General features: G+C 49.3%; 1 protein-coding gene across 2 annotated transcripts in view; it reads left to right on the top strand.

Annotated features, from left to right (window-relative positions):
* The first annotated feature begins 1,816 nt into the window (after positions 1–1,816).
* Positions 1,817–15,520, top strand: part of DMPK (DM1 protein kinase) — a 399,930-nt gene continuing 386,226 nt past the window's right edge. For both annotated transcript variants that reach the window (XM_063140049.1, XM_063140050.1), the window contains exon 1: positions 1,817–1,929. In XM_063140049.1, coding sequence (XP_062996119.1) covers positions 1,911–1,929 — 19 coding nt within the window. In that variant the 5' untranslated portion in view covers positions 1,817–1,910. The remainder of the gene's footprint in view (positions 1,930–15,520) is intronic.

Genomic DNA, 15,520 nt, shown 5'->3' with positions numbered 1-15,520 from the left:
CGCAGGGGGTGGGGTTAGGGTGCAGGTGTTGGGAGCCCAGAAGCAAGAGGCACGCTGTGCATTATTCGCCATGAATTAGCCCCGGGGAGCCAGGAGCAGATCTACACCAAGCAAGAGACAACACTTTAAAAACGGGTTGAAAACGGTATATGCAATGTGTCCTGGGCCTGAACAGTTGTCAAAACCATTATAAACTGTTATAAGCAGTAGTCTAGATCCTGCCCAGGAGGACATAACCTAATCTACACCAAGCAGGATATTGAACGATGAAAGCGGTATATAACTCCTCTCTCCTCTCACACTATTCCCCCGCTCGTGCTCTTCGCTCCTCTGATGCCGTGTTTCTCACCTGCCCAAGGGCCTCTACTTCCCTTGCTCGGCTTCGTCCATTTTCTTCTGCTGCCCCTTATGCCTGGAACGCTCTTCCAGAACATTTGAGAACTACAAGTTCAATCGCACCTTTTAAAGCTCAGCTAAAAACTTTTCTTTTTCCTAAAGCTTTTAAAACTTGATTTTGTTCTGACTTTATACTGCTAGTTTTACCCTACCCTGTGCCTGTTTACCCTACCCAGTGCCTGTTTGCATTCTCTCCCCCTCCTTATTGTTTTATTATGATTTTATTAGAATGTAAGCCTATGCGGCAGGGTCTTGCTATTTTATTGTTTTACTCTGTACAGCAGGCGCCACACCACAGCACTATGAAAGCGGCATATGGTCTGTGTCGGTGGGCCCCAAGAGTTGGCAGTGCCCTTCAATACCGCTGTAAAGCAGTCGTGTGCGGCTCCTGCCTCTTATACACCGCTTCCATAGTGCGATATCCTGCTTGGTGCAGATGAGGCCCTTGAGTTGCTGAGCGGCGCCAAAGCCCCCCTCGCGCGCCCCAGCAGCTGCAGAGCTGGCCCTCGACGGCCCGCGGGGCTTCTTCTGGCCCAGACCCGCAAGGGAGCGAAGGGGTTAACGAGGAGGCCAGCCCCTTGGCCTCGGACTCCATTCCTGGGACCTTTAAATGGGCATGGGGTTGTTTGCGCCCGCGGCTGTCCAGGCCCTGGCACGGCGGGGCGGGCGGAGAGGCCAGGCTGGGGCTTCAGCAGGGGGTGGGGAGGGGGCCGCTTGGGCTGGCAGGCGGAGGGGGAGGGAGGGGGAGAGGGGGGAGCGGAGGAAGGGGAGGAGTGCTGGTGCTTCCCCCAGGAGCGCAACCGCGGAGCCCGGACAAAAGGGCTGTGCTGGATGCGCGCGGAACTCAGTCGAGGCGCGCGAGGGCAGGCGAAGGCGCAGAGCCGCGTGTTCGCAGCGGCCCGGGGCACGTCGGAGCGCGCGAGGCTCCTCCGGCGCCGGCAGGAGGCGCGGGTAGGGGAGGCGGGGGCGCCGCAGCGGGACCGGGGAGGAAAGTTTGCGCCCGGCGCGCGCGGGGAGAAGTTCGGCGCCGCGGGGCAGAGGCGCGGGAGGGACTCGGGGCGCACGTGCGCGCGGGAGCCGCCGAGGACCGCGCTGAGCCCCGGGGCGGGGGGCTTCGATGCGGAGCCGCCTGGGCATGACCTGCGGGCCCGCGCGGGCGTGAAAGGCCTCCTCTCGCCGGCCCGCGGGACCCCCTCGGCCCTCGCCCCCACTCTGGAGCAGCCCGTGGACTTCAAGCAGCCGGGTTGATCGCCCAGGAGGAAGATGCCCGCGGCCTCCATGGGGCAGGGGGCCGCCCGGCTGGCATAGGCCCCGACGGCGGCGGCAGGCCGTCGCTGGATGCGGCGGCGGCGGCGGCCCCCGGAGCGACCCCCGCCCTGGCGGCCGAGGTGCGGCTCCAGATGGAAGCGCTGGGGCTGGAGCGCGGGGCCGTGGCCGTGGAGACCCTCGTGGACCTGCTGCTGTGCGTGCACCACGAGCTCAGCACCTCGCCCCTGGCCCAGGAGAAGTACATCATGGAGTTCCTGCAGTGGGGTGAGTCCGCCTCCGGGCTTGTGAGCAGCCGCTGGCCTGTGCCCACCCGCAGCCAGGCAGAGAAGAGCCTGGAAGAGAGAAAGGCGGCTGAGGTTTTTCTCTTTCTTGCACCCCATCCCTTCTTTTCAGGCTGTTGATGTGCCCGAGAGAGAGAGAGAGAGAGAGAGAGAGAGAGAGAGAGAGAGAGAGAGAGAGAGTGAGTACTTACTTAGGCACAGCTAGCTGTTACAACTAGTCATGCGGGAGTTTGCAAGATCCCCTTACCCTGGTGTGTTAGATAAATTCTGGGTTTCCTGGGGTTGCCCTCTACCTCTGCAATTTGAGCCACCCCCTCTCTTCCGTTGCACTTGTATTTTATCTAGCATTTTGTTCACATCCATTATCTCCGCAATCGTACGACAACCTGACAAGGTAGGCCATGACTACTAGCCGTTGATAGACTGCTCCTCCATGGATTTGTTTTTAGTCCCATAAAGTCACCCAGTGGACGGTTTTGTGATAAGGACTCTTGATGTTCCTATTTCACGGAGAAGGGGCCACCTAGCAAAGGTCTTGGCTGGGATCTGGATCTGTTGCCTTCATCCAGGACTGCTTCTGTTTCCAGGAGTCCCCGGGCTTATTAGCTTGCAGAAGTGGTGGCAAAGATTCTGGTTGTCAAAGGAAGACTTTGCTACAGATGCTGTGAAGCTGGGTGGACAAATGTGAACATTTATAGTACCCATCCTAAAGCGGAGTACTAAATGTCATTTTGACAACTTTATTATTAATCAGTTGTCTTATCCAAACACAACACATGTCCCTACCATCACCTCACCACACACCCACGAACACACACACACACACACACACACACACCTACTCCTTTCTCAACATGTGTGCCTTGGTGTGGAATATTATTTAAAGGTTAACCATCAACTCTCAGCTTGAAAAGACAGGCACAGGCTGCCTTCCTTGGGAAATATGCAGGGCACCATTCCACTTGCAAGAGAGATGGTCTGTTTGAGACCCTCAATAAAAGGTCCAGGTTTGGGTTATCTAAGATTGCTCCTTCCCCAGTGAAGTACTCATAGAATCGTACAATAGCAGAGTTGGAAGGGGCCTACAAGGCCATCGAGTCCAACCCCCTGCTCAATGCAGGAATCCACCCTAAAACATCCCAGACAGATGGTTGTCCAGCTTCCTCTTGAAGGCCTACAGTGTGGGAGACCCCACAACCTCCCTAGGTCACTGGTTCTATTGTTGTACTGCTCTAACGGTCAGGAAGTTTTTCCTGATGTCCAGCTGGAATCTGGCTTCCTTTAACTTGAGCCCGTTATTCCGTGTCCTGCACTCTGGGAGGATCGAGAAGAGATCCTGGCCCTCCTCTGTGGGACAACCTTTTAAGTATTTGAAGAGTGCTCTCATGTCTCCCCTCCATCTTCTCTTCTCCAGGCTAAACATGCCCAGTTCTTTCAGTCCCTCTTCATAGGGCTTTGTTTCCATAAGACTCAAGGGATTGCAGTCTTATGCAGGCTCCTTGGGGAAGGAAGACTTACGTCTGAGTAGTTATGCCTTGGATCTGGCTGTGAATTGGCATTTCCTAAACTTTAGGAAATGGCACGCCCACCCCTTTCAATCGAAACTGAGTAGGTCTTTTTTATTCCTTCCCAATTTAGAAACCTGGTTAGTTTTTGCACACTCCCAGCTCTTTCACTCCCCTGACCTTCTCTCCCACCCCCCACCCTTAATACTGTCATCTCATCTCCAGACCTGCAGTGTCCCAAACTTTGGGAAACCCCAACCCTTGACCGTTGTGTAGGAGTGTTGCCAGGCTAGTCAGCTACGTCCCATTCTGCAACCTTGCAAATCAAGTCCGCTAAAGTTGCTTGCCTCCAAACAAGTTTTGTTTGTTCCAGGGTACCTACATTCATTTTGGCATGTTGACAGCTCAAAAGGAAAAGCTCTCATAGAGCCGATGAGGTTTGCCTGCCTGGTTGAGCTTCTTTCTTTCTTTGACTGCCTGTTTACAAGCCTGGCTTAAGGCAAGGTGGTGGCGGTGGAGTGTTATTGGATAAAAGATTGATCAAGAAATTGCACCAATAAACCCTTCCAGGCCCAGTCACCTTTAAATGCCTGCTCTGTCTACAATCTGTGATGGAATTGCCTTTTTGCCATCCAGGGTTACAAAAAGCCCTCTCTCTTTCCCTCCCCCCCCCCCCAATCTCTGTAGGGGACATTTAAAAAGAAGAAGATGTAGATCAGGTGAGATTGACAGGCTGGAGGTGGGAGTATGTGCAATTCTGAATGATCTTTTCGCTGTTCTGCTTCCAAACGGACGTTGAAAGTTCTTGTTGTCTAGATCATGAGGCCTGGAAACCTGGGTTTTTGGCATTGGTTTTTGCAGCTCTGTGTGCCCCCTTTTTAGGCCCTTGAGGAGGCCCTGGGGCACTGTCTCTGTTCACACCCTCGCTTCCCTTTAGCTTCATTGTGGATCCTGTTTGCAGAGTTGTTCTTGCCAGAGGAGTGGGAGGCTGAACCCTCCTTGCGCTATGCTCCTGAGGAAATCTGTCTGCTGGCATCAGCATGTCCAGTGTTGTTAGGAACTAAGAAAGCCCAACTATTTATTCACCTAGAAAGAGACGGCTTGTTTGCTACGTTCTAGCTGTTGCTGGGGTGAGGCGCAACAAGCCTTGAACAGCCATGAATAACGACAAACAAGGAGGTTTATTTATTTATTTATTTATTTAAGGTTTTTTATGCTGCCATTCAGCCCAAAAAGGCTCTCACGGCGGCTTACAAAAGTATTTCTTGACAGTCCCAGCCCACAGGCTTACAATCTAAAAGACATGACACAAAAGGAAAGGGGACTGGGAGGGAGGAGGAGGAGGGGGGAAAAGGAAAGCAAATTCAGGCACTACAATCTTAGTTGCAAAGTTCAGCAGTTACAGTTGACAGCAGGAGGGAGGGGGCTCTCAGCTGGAGCTGGACCCAGGCAGGATGGAGAGGTGCCTGGCTGCTGCTTCCTCCCTCACTGGTGGCCTCTGCAGTGACAGTTGGTAGCAGGAGGGGGGGGCTCTCAGCTGGAGCTGGACCCAGGCAGGATGGAGAGGTGCCTGGCTGCTGCTTCCTCCCTCACTGGTGGCCTCTGCAGAGACAGTTGGTAGCAGGAGGGAGGGGGCTCTCAGCTGGAGCTGGACCCAGGCATGATGGAGAAGTGCCTGGCTGCTGTTTCCTCCCTCACTGGTGGCCTCTCCAGACACAGTTGGTAGCAGGAGGGAGGGGGCTCTCAGCTGGAGCTGGACCCAGGCACGGTGGAGAGGTGCCTGGCTGCTGCTTCCTCCCTCACTGGTGGCCTCTCCAGAGACAATGGGGCTAGCTGGAAAGACTGGCTTTGAAGTGGTGGGATGGGGCGGCGGGATATGGTCTTTTTTTTTTTAATTTAAAACCCACCCACCCCAATAATGTAAGTTAGAGGAGGGGCCCAAATAAAACCACATTTGTCTTATTGAGTGAATAAGGGCTTAATTCTGGAATGGAGATCGTTTCTTATGAATATTGTGAACACTCCTAGGTAGAAAGAACGGGAAAACGCAGTGATGCACCAGCAAGAATTAACTAGGCCTGGCCAACCTAATTTCCTGTTGTCACTTCAGCGGCGTGCGTTTGTGAAAAATGAAAATGTTCATGATATCCAGTGCTTAATCTTAACAGTTCAAATATGCCTAGAATAACCCTCTTCCCTAACTCCAGATTTGGGGTGGGGGTGGGAGGCTGTAGTTATTGAACAGCGATAGAAGCACTTTGCACATGCTTGGATGTACTCTTGTTATCGCAGTTTTGCCGATCCCAGAGGTCTGAGCCCTGGCACTGAGCCACGTCCTGGGGATCGACATTTTATGGTCATATAAATAAGAACCCCTTGGAGATGAACGGTGCGGGAAGTCCTGACTGGGGAGCTTTAAAAGCTCAAATCTGGCATTGCTGATGTCTCTGATGGTTTTTAAACGTTGTATATTTTTTTTAATGTTTACTGTTTTTAGCTTTTGTAAACTGCCCAGAGAGCTTTGGCTGTGGGGTGGAAATAAATAAATAAATCTCTGGAGCGGCCAAGGGAGCCCGCTGAAAGGCCGCCTGCCCCCTTTGCAAGCGAGGAATACGGCACCGGTTGCTTTAAGCGACCACGGTTCTCTCGGCGTCTCCAGCAAGTTCTGTGTTCACTGCAGCAGAAAAGGCAGAGAGGGAGAGAAAGAGAGAGAAGCTCTGTCAACTGTTCTGGCAGCTTCCCCTTCGACAGGGCTGCCTGCCGCCACAGCAAAACAAGCCCCAAATCTCCACCCCTTGGCGGTGCACGCTGCCTTTTGTGGACAAGATGGCACAACCCATCCCCCAACCGCCCCCCCCCCCCCGGCCATCCACACCCCCTTCTTCCCAGAGAGTTCCAGTTCTGTGCATGCTACTGCCGGGCTTGCATGATGTGTTGCCGCTCTGCTGGGACCTTGCGAAACGCCATAAAAGGCCACCAGCTTTCGACACGCTGTGCTCCCCCTTCCCCCCTTCTTCATCCCTTCCTCCTCCTCCCCCTCCCTCCCTGGCTCCCCCACAGTGGCCTTTATTGGGGGCTCAGTTCCAGGCTCAGCACAGGCCTGCCGATTTCTGTCCTCTTCATTGCAAGGCAACGGTAGTGGGAGTGCCGGCGGATCAGGGCCAGGCCCCACCGTGGAACAAAGCAAAGTGGCCTTTTGCCCAGGACAGATTTTTTTGGGGGGTACCCGTTAACGGGGCAACAAACTGTCCATCACTGAGTCTGTTGTTATATTTTCGCTGCCTCCCAGCGTTTGGATGAAGGCGTGGGCTGCATTTCTAAAAGAAGAGGGTGGCAGCGCCGTCGTGCTGCACATTCTTACTTAGAAGCAGGGCTTGCTCTCTAGTGCTTGCAGCCTAAGTGACTGGCTGGTTAATGCTTGGTAACAGGCACTCTGCACATGCTCTGAAGCATGCTCATCTGTGCCGGGGCTGTCAGCATCCCAGGCTCGTGTGGTCTGACTGGGAAGAGGTTTTCGGAGACGGAGCCCAGCTTGAGACAAATACCCCGAAGCCCCACCTTTGGGCTCTGTCCGTTTGCGTACTGGAAAAGTTTCCGTGCCCAGGAATTCCTCACGCACACCCTCCTTCCCCCGGCAACCGAGCGCTCAGTCTCCCAGGGCCCTCGCTGGAATCTGAGAATCGCTGTGAGCCCAGATTCCCAACCCGCCTTGTGCCCGAAATAGGAACCCACCAGAGGGGAGCAAAACGGCTGGTTTTAGGAGAGTCTGGCCAATACCCCAGGTCAGCTTGGAAGAGAGCTGCCTCGGCCCAACACCCCCACCCCCCCCAGCTCTTGGCTTGGAGGTTGTGTGTGTGTTTAAGTGGCCAAAAATATCCCTGTATCTGGTCTCCTGTGTGTATTGCTTTCTATTGAGGCAGCCGGAGGCCTTTGCAAGGCACGCAGCTGACTGATTCAGGCAGGGCTGGTGTCAAGGCTAGGCATAGTTGGGCCCTTGCAAAGGGCCCATACCCCAACAGGGGCCCACTGAAAAAAAAAAGCCCCCTGGGCTCACTCCTCCTCTTCCTCATTGCAACCTGCTTGTTCACCTGCTGCCTCTTGCTCCAGCCCAGACGCTGGTGGAGGTGAGATGCTATGGCCTCCGGGCACCTTTGCTCTCTGCCTGGCAAGCAAGCAGGTTGGAACAGTGGTGGGAAAGAGGAGGAGGAGGAGGAGCAACAGAAGCTGGTTGGGGGGACACTGGGGGCTGTAGTGGCGGTTAGAATGTTGGACTGGGAGTCGGGAGTTCCGGGTTCTAGTCCCCACTTGGCCATGGAAGCTCACTGGGTGACTTTGGACCAGTCACTGACTCTCTGCCTAACCTACCTCACAGGGTTGTTGTGAGGATAAAGTGGAGAAGGGGGAGATCATATGAGCCACCTTGAGATCCTTGCAAGATGAAAAAAGGCAGGATATAAATGAAATAAATCCCCCCCCTTAATTCACGCAGGGGTCAAAATCCAGCTTTCATAGAATCATAGAATCATAGAATAGCAGAGTTGGAAGGGGCCTACAAGGCCATCGAGTCCAACCCCCTTCTCCATGCAGGAATCCACCCTAAAGCATCCCTGACAGGTGGTTGTCCAGCTGCCTGTTGAATGCCTCGAGTGTGGGAGAGCCCACAAGCTCCCTAGGTAACTGATTCCACCGTCGCACTGCTCTAACAGTCAGGAAGTTTTTCCTGATGTCCAGCTGGAATCTGGCTTCCTTTAACTTGAGCCCGTTATTCCGTGTCCTGCACTCTGGGAGGATCGAGAAGAGATCCTGGCCCTCCTCTGTGTGACAACCTTTTAAGTATTTGAAGAGTGCTCTCATGTCTCCCCTCGATTTTCTCTTCTCCAGGCTAAACAGGCCCAGTTCTTTCAGTCTCTCTTCATAGGGCTTTGTTTCTAGACCTCTGAGCATCCTGGTTGCCCTCTTCTGAACATGCTCCACCTTAACATTTTTTGAATGTTAAACTATGGGGAATCTTGGGGCAAGAACTGGACATCTTTTAGGGCAGAGTTTGCAAGCCCTTGATCATCATAGCGTGTCGCAGTGCCGCGAACTGATTTATGACGTTTCTTACAAGCGGCCCCGTTTGTTGACAAAAGAGGCTGCTCTGGATTTCTCTGGCCAGGGCTGCTTTGGCAGATGGAGAGGCCAGTTGGCACCTGGGCAACTCGCCACATGACGGCTAGCTTTCTCTGGGATTTTACAATGCTTTCCCTAAGCCAGCAAAGATGGGGAAAGTGACAGAGAGAAAGAAAGAGAGATGGAGGAGAAGGAGGAGAAGGACTGGAGAGAATGAGAAGAGGAATGGGAAATGGGGCAGACCAGGGAGAGAAGGTGTACTTCCTTTCAGTCCTGTAAACAAAAGAAATTAGTCGCCTTTGGCCACCTGAATTTTAGCACCCTGCTTGTTAAGATATAAGTGGAATTTCCCTAGAGGTGCTGAAAAAGTTTCTTGGCTACTGCTAGACTGATGCTTTGACTGTTTCGTTGTTTGTTTGCTTAAATCAGCCTTCCTCAACCTGGGGTGCTCCAGATGTGTTGGACTACAACTCCCAGAATGCCCCAGCCAGCTCGGCTGGCTGGGGCATTCTGGGAGGTGCAGTCCAACACATCTGGAGCGCCCCAGGTTGAGGAAGGCTGGCTTAAAGCAATTTGACTCTGCCCTGCAAATGAAAAAGCTTACAGAACAATTAAAACTCAAGACAGTCCCTCCCTTTGAGCTCATGATCTAAAAGACAGCAGAAAAGAAAAAGGGGATGAGAGGAAGGGGGTAGAAACAAACTCAGGCCACAGTTAGACCGAAGGTTTATCCTGGGATCATCCAGGGTTCGCCCCTGCCTGAGCCCTGGATCCCCTGTGTTGTTGGGTTATTGTGCCAGAACTTTTCTCCTCTCTGGAACTCTGTTTGTGCTCAGAAACAAACACACATCACGCAGGTCTTACACAGCAGAGCTGGTTTATTTCCTTCAGGCTTCTGTGCAGTTCAATTCAGATCAGTTCAGATCAGCACACTGAGGCATACACAGAGAGCAGTGATCAGAGAGCAGTGATCAGTAAGCAGTGATCAGAGAGCAGTGATCAGTAAGCAGTGATCAGAGAGCAGTGATCAGTTCCATTTTACACAAGTGAGAAACTATATACACATCTTACACAATTCTTATCTACATTACATACAGCTGTGATGAGGCTAACTTAGAATCTTGGCAAGGTTCCCAGAACAGCCTCTATCTCAAGGTAATTGCCCACAGATAGACTTTCTCTGTTTAACCCTGAGATAGCCATACACACACAATTTTAATGACTAAGCAAGTATTTCTTTTCATATACTTAACAGTCCTCCTCTTGCGCATGTTGTTTAAATTGTGTTACAATCTGAGACCCAGCTTTAAAAGCATCTCTTTGTGTTTTACCATTGATACGTTCCACCTGTCCTTTCTCATTTTGTTTTACTTTGAATACCCATTTACAGGTAATGGCTTTACGACCTTCAGGTAAAGGTACTAGCTCCCACGTTTCATTTTTTTCCATTGCTCTGATTTCCTCTGACATTGCTTCATGCCAGCCCTGAGCTTCTGTAGGTTCCATTTCCTGAATTTCCTCAAATGAAGTAGGTTCATAGGCTATTAGTAAAGCTCTATGAGAAACCTGTTTGCTTTGGTATTCATCTGAATAACGAATTGGAGCTTTGCGTTCCCTTTCTGATCGTCTTGGCATAGTTACAGGCATAGTTTCCTCCTTTACAGTTTCTTCCCCCTCCCTCTCTTGCTGAGATTGTTCAGGAATTTCTTCTGTTTCTACAGCTTTCTGTTCTACAGGCAAACTTACATACTGTTTTGTTTCCTGCATTTGTTCATGAAAAACTACATCTCTGCTCACAATTACACTTTTGTGATATGGAGACCACAAACGATAGCCTTTTGTTTGTGTATCATATCCCAACAGTTTACATTCCAAACCTCTCTGAGCTAGTTTTCCTGGTCTGTTTTCTTTCTGAATATGAGCAAAACATTTACTTCCAAAAACCCTTATATGTGACACTCTAGGTTTTCTTTTGTAAAACATTTCATATGGAGTTTTTTCATGTACAGAGTGGTAAAGCCTGTTTAACAAATAATTTGATGTGGACAAAGCTTCTGCCCAGAACAGATTAGACAATCCTGACTCTTTCAATAGAGCTCTTAACATGTTCTGCAAGGTTCTGTTTTTCCTTTCTGCAACTCCATTTTGAAATGGTGAATATGGAGCAGTAAGGTTATGTTGTATACCCTCATCACTGAGGAATTTTTTTAATTGGTTGCTAAGAAATTCACCTCCCCGGTCTGTTCTTAGATTAGCTATAGGTTCTTTAAATCTATTTTTACTCCACTTAACAAAGGCTTTAAACTTTCCAAAAGTTTCACTCTTCTGTTTTAACACATACACAAATCCAAATCTACTGTAATCATCAACAATAGACAAGAAAAATCTGTTTCCTCCTTGACTTGTCTCAAAAGGACCTGCAAGATCTGCATGTATTAATTCAAAAATTCTTTTTGTTGTTCTCTCACTATGTTTTGGAATGTTTGACTTATGACACTTGGTTTCACTGCATACATTACATTCTACATAGTTAGAACATGGTTTGATTTTCACCCCTTCACACAATTCTGGAATCTTAGAAATTGTTTTATAGTTAGCATGACCAAATCTTTTATGAGTTAAATGGATACACTCTTGGTGTGGTTTGCAATTGGCTATTGTTTTTGTTGTGACTTTGCTGGCTACAACTTCATTTTCTGTACAAGTATTAATCACATACAAAGATTCTTTCATTATTCCCTGCACACACACCTTGTTTCCCTGTTTTATAGTACAATTTTCTTCAGTAAAACAAACCTCATACCCCATTTCTGTTAACTGAAACACACTTAGAAGGTTTGTTTCTAATTCTGGTACATATAAAACACTTTGTAGTTCAACTCCCAGACAATCAAAATATACATTACCCACACCACAAATCTGGATTTTTGTTCCATTTGCAAGGGTAACACACTTTTGCTCTGAAGTAGAAGTTTCCAAGGTTACAAATGAAAGTTTGTCTTTTGCCATACTTATTGAAGCCCCAGAGTCCAAAAACCAAGGATTCATTGTCTCTTTGATTCTTGCTAGAAGACACTTCTTTGTTGATTCAGCTTCATTCATGTTGTTTTCTTCTCTCCACTTTGCTGTCAACAGCTTTTTCTTCTTGTTGCAATCCCGCCTTAAGTGTTCTGTGGAACCACAGTTAAAGCATTTCCTTGCCTTTAATGCAGCCACCACATCAGAAGTTTTATGGCTTTGTTGAAATTCAGCCACAGGAAGTTTAAGGCTCTGTTGTTTTGAAGCTTGTCTTCTTTCATAGGTTTCCAGTAGTTTTCCAGCTACATACTCGAGGGTTAAATTTTTCTCCTCTTGACTTTCCATCATGGTGACAACCGCGTCATACGATGAATCAAGACTTGACAAAATCACATAGACTTGGTGTATAGTTGTAAACTCCATCCCTCGTGCCCTGAGTTGATTGAAGATTTCTCTCATGCTTTTCAAATGGTTTGACATAGACTCCCCTGGTTTCAGCTTCATTCCATACAGCTTCCGGGTTAGAATTACTTTACTGCCCGCTGTTTCTCTTTGATATACAGCTTGTAGCGCATTCCAGCACTCTTTTGATGTATTCAAAAACTGAATGAAGGAAATTTGAGAGTCTTCCACAGCTAATGCAATAACTGCCATTGCTTTTGCATCGTCCTTAAACCATTTAGCATTCTGTGGATCTGCTCTATCTGGTGGATCCTCTGTGACTACATACCACAGTTCAGCCTGAATCAGATACATTTGCATTTTGTAAGACCATAATGCATAGTTAGAGTCATTCAGCTTTTCTAACAATTGATGCAAACCAGACATATTAGCTCCTGCCATTTCCTCTGCTTTAGGAATTGGTATCTCACCGTCCTCCTGCTCAGAGTCCTCCTCAGAGTCAGCCGACTGAGATTATTCCTCACTTTGCAGCACTGGCTTTAGCTTGATGTCTTCCTCCATCAACAGTCTTCTGTTTTAGCAGACTCCTGGTTCTGATACTGCACCGTTCCCACCAAGTTCTGGTTCTTCTGCCTGGGTTAGGCTGGCGTAGGCTTCCTGGACTGGACTGGGCCCATAACCTTTGTTGGGTTATTGTGCCAGAACTTTTCTCCTCTCTGGAACTCTGTTTGTGCTCAGAAACAAACACACATCACGCAGGTCTTACACAGCAGAGCTGGTTTATTTCCTTCAGGCTTCTGTGCAGTTCAATTCAGATCAGTTCAGATCAGCACACTGAGGCATACACAGAGAGCAGTGATCATAGAGCAGTGATCAGTAAGCAGTGATCAGAGAGCAGTGATCAGAGAGCAGTGATCAGAGAGCAGTGATCAGTTCCATTTTACACAAGTGAGAAACTATATACACATCTTACACAATTCTTATCTACATTACATACAGCTGTGATGAGGCTAACTTAGAATCTTGGCAAGGTTCCCAGAACAGCCTCTATCTCAAGGTAATTGCCCACAGATAGACTTTCTCTGTTTAACCCTGAGATAGCCATACACACACAATTTTAATGACTAAGCAAGTATTTCTTTTCATATACTTAACATGTGTGTCACCTAGATGAACAGGTTTGACCCCTGGACGATCCAGGGATACACCTGAGGCCTAGCTATGGCCTCAGGCACTGGCTCTTAACATCACAGTTCTTATGACAACCAGCTGGATAGGGGCTGTGTCAGTTCGAAGGCTTGCAGCCATTTTCGACTGGGGTGGAGGCAAAGCGGGCTCCGGTTTTGGGGAGCTCTTGAACAACTTGGGCCCGAGGAAGGCCCGGCCTTCACTCTTAGGGGCGAGTGGGTAGGAGGAGGACGTGAAGGGTAGGAGGAGGACGTGAAGGGTAGGAGGAGGACATGAAGGGTAGGAGGAGGACGTGAAGGCACAGCCAGTGACGTGGAGGAGCAAGAGACGGGAGCAGAGGGGATTACTCAGACACACCCCTAAAGGTAGGGTGGGCTCCCACTGGTTGTAAGGCCTCATCAGGATGGAGGTGGCACGAAGCCACAGCTGAGACGGCGTTGGTCGGTGGACCCCTGAACACAGCAAGGAGGCCTAGTAGTTGCCCAGCTCTGTCAGGCTGTGATACCGGGCCAGGGACGGGGACAGGAAAAGGCTGAGGAAAAGGGAGCCCTGCAGCCAGGACGGCGATGGCGTAGGAGATGTGTTTCGCCTGGGGTTTGTGTGTGCTTTTTTTCCGCAGCCCCAGTTTGCTTCCTATGAAATGAGTCTCTTGTGCGTCGAAGGGGGCAAAGAAACAAAGCCCTATGAATGAAGAGAGACAGAAAGAACTGGGCATGTTTAGTCTGGAGAAGAGAAGATCGAGGGGAGACATGAGAGCGCTCTTCAAATACTTGAAAGGTTGTCACACAGAGGAGGGCCAGGATCTCTTCTCGATCCTCCCAGAGTGCAGGACACGGAATAACGGGCTCAAGTTACAGGAAGCCAGATTCCAGCTGGACATCAGGAAAAACTTCCTGATTGTTAGAGCAGTACGACAATGGAACTGGTTACCTAGGGAGGTTGTGGGCTCTCCCACACTAGAGGCATTCAAGAGGCAGCTGGACAACCATCTGTCAGAGATGCTTTAGGGTGGATTCCTGCATCAAGTGGGGTGGGTGGACTTGATGGCCTTATAGGCCCCTTCCAACTCTACTATTCTATGATTCTATGTGACGCGGCAATTGGAGCTCAGACCCCTGCCCCTCTCTGCCTTGCACTTCGGTTCATGGCCAATTTACTTTCCTTATCGTCTCACCAGTTTGCCTTCTAGGAAACTAGTGTTTTATGACTGGCCAATGCCCACCATGGCGGCCTTTTTATGAACAGCCAAGCCCCGCCCTGTGGCAGCCATTTTGTAAGAGTGCCCACAACACTTTCAAAATTGCAAATGTGTGCACTGCCTCCTGCTCTGAGGTGGAGGACAAATAGGTAGCAACTACTCATTAGCATATTCTGACATATGTAAATCTATGCGCATTTTAAACTATCGCCCACGCCCCTAATGCAAATGGCCGTTCTCACCATCTTGTTGCAATTTTTAGGCTTCGAAAGAGCTCCGTGTTTTACAAGGGTTGGCAAAAACTCCACATCTCCTCAGCTGTCAGATTGTCCTGGCTCTGATGTATTTTTTCCATGAGTTCTTTTTTTAAAAAAGAGTTTTGCTGTTTTGTGTTAGGGTGGGTGGTGGATAGGGGAAAGGACTGATATTAAGCCTAGTCCTGCTGGTTAACTGTGTCTGACATGTTTTCTTGGAGAAGAATGTCTGTTGCTGTTCTCCATCAGAGTAGCATGGTTTGGAAGCAGATGGGGGTGGGTGAGTAGAAAGACACAGAAAGATGGAGATGAACAAAATGTCTCCCTTTCACCCTTCTCCTCTCTGCTGTTCCGCCTGTTTTATCTTGCTTTCCTCCCAGCTAACTCTGGATTTCATCCCTCTGACTTACTTTCTGCCAACCTGCTGTCTTATCCATGCAAAATGTTTTACAAGACAGCTCCTCTGCCATTGAATTCCCCCCAAAGCCTTGACGGCTGCATGTTCTTTCAGATAAACTTTGCTGAACCTGTACTACTCCATATCTCACACCTCAGGTCTTGCAAGGCATTAGCTTCTTTGCCAACAAACTGCAAGCAGCCAATGCCTGGATGAGAACTTAAAGAGTACAGTCACCAGACCACAAATGTCTTAAAATATGCATTAAAGCTTCGCCTTAAACTATGAGGCATCTTAATCTTTTAAAGCATCTATTAAAAGTGTTTGGTGGAAGAGGTCAGAACATCAAATATAACTGTTATTTTTAAGCTGATAAGACAAGTACTTTAAAGGAATGGAAATAGAATCCTGGCATACATTGCTGTCCACATTTACTCTGAAGTAAGTCCCACTGTGTCCAAGAGGTGCATAGTGTTCGTTTTTTACATTACAATAGTTAT

The sequence above is a fragment of the Elgaria multicarinata genome, chromosome 13 (genome assembly GCF_023053635.1).
Source record: "Elgaria multicarinata webbii isolate HBS135686 ecotype San Diego chromosome 13, rElgMul1.1.pri, whole genome shotgun sequence".
Taxonomy (NCBI): Eukaryota; Metazoa; Chordata; class Lepidosauria; order Squamata; family Anguidae; genus Elgaria; species Elgaria multicarinata.
Note: the sequence above shows the minus strand (reverse complement) of the source record. Positions and strands in the feature narration are given on the sequence as shown.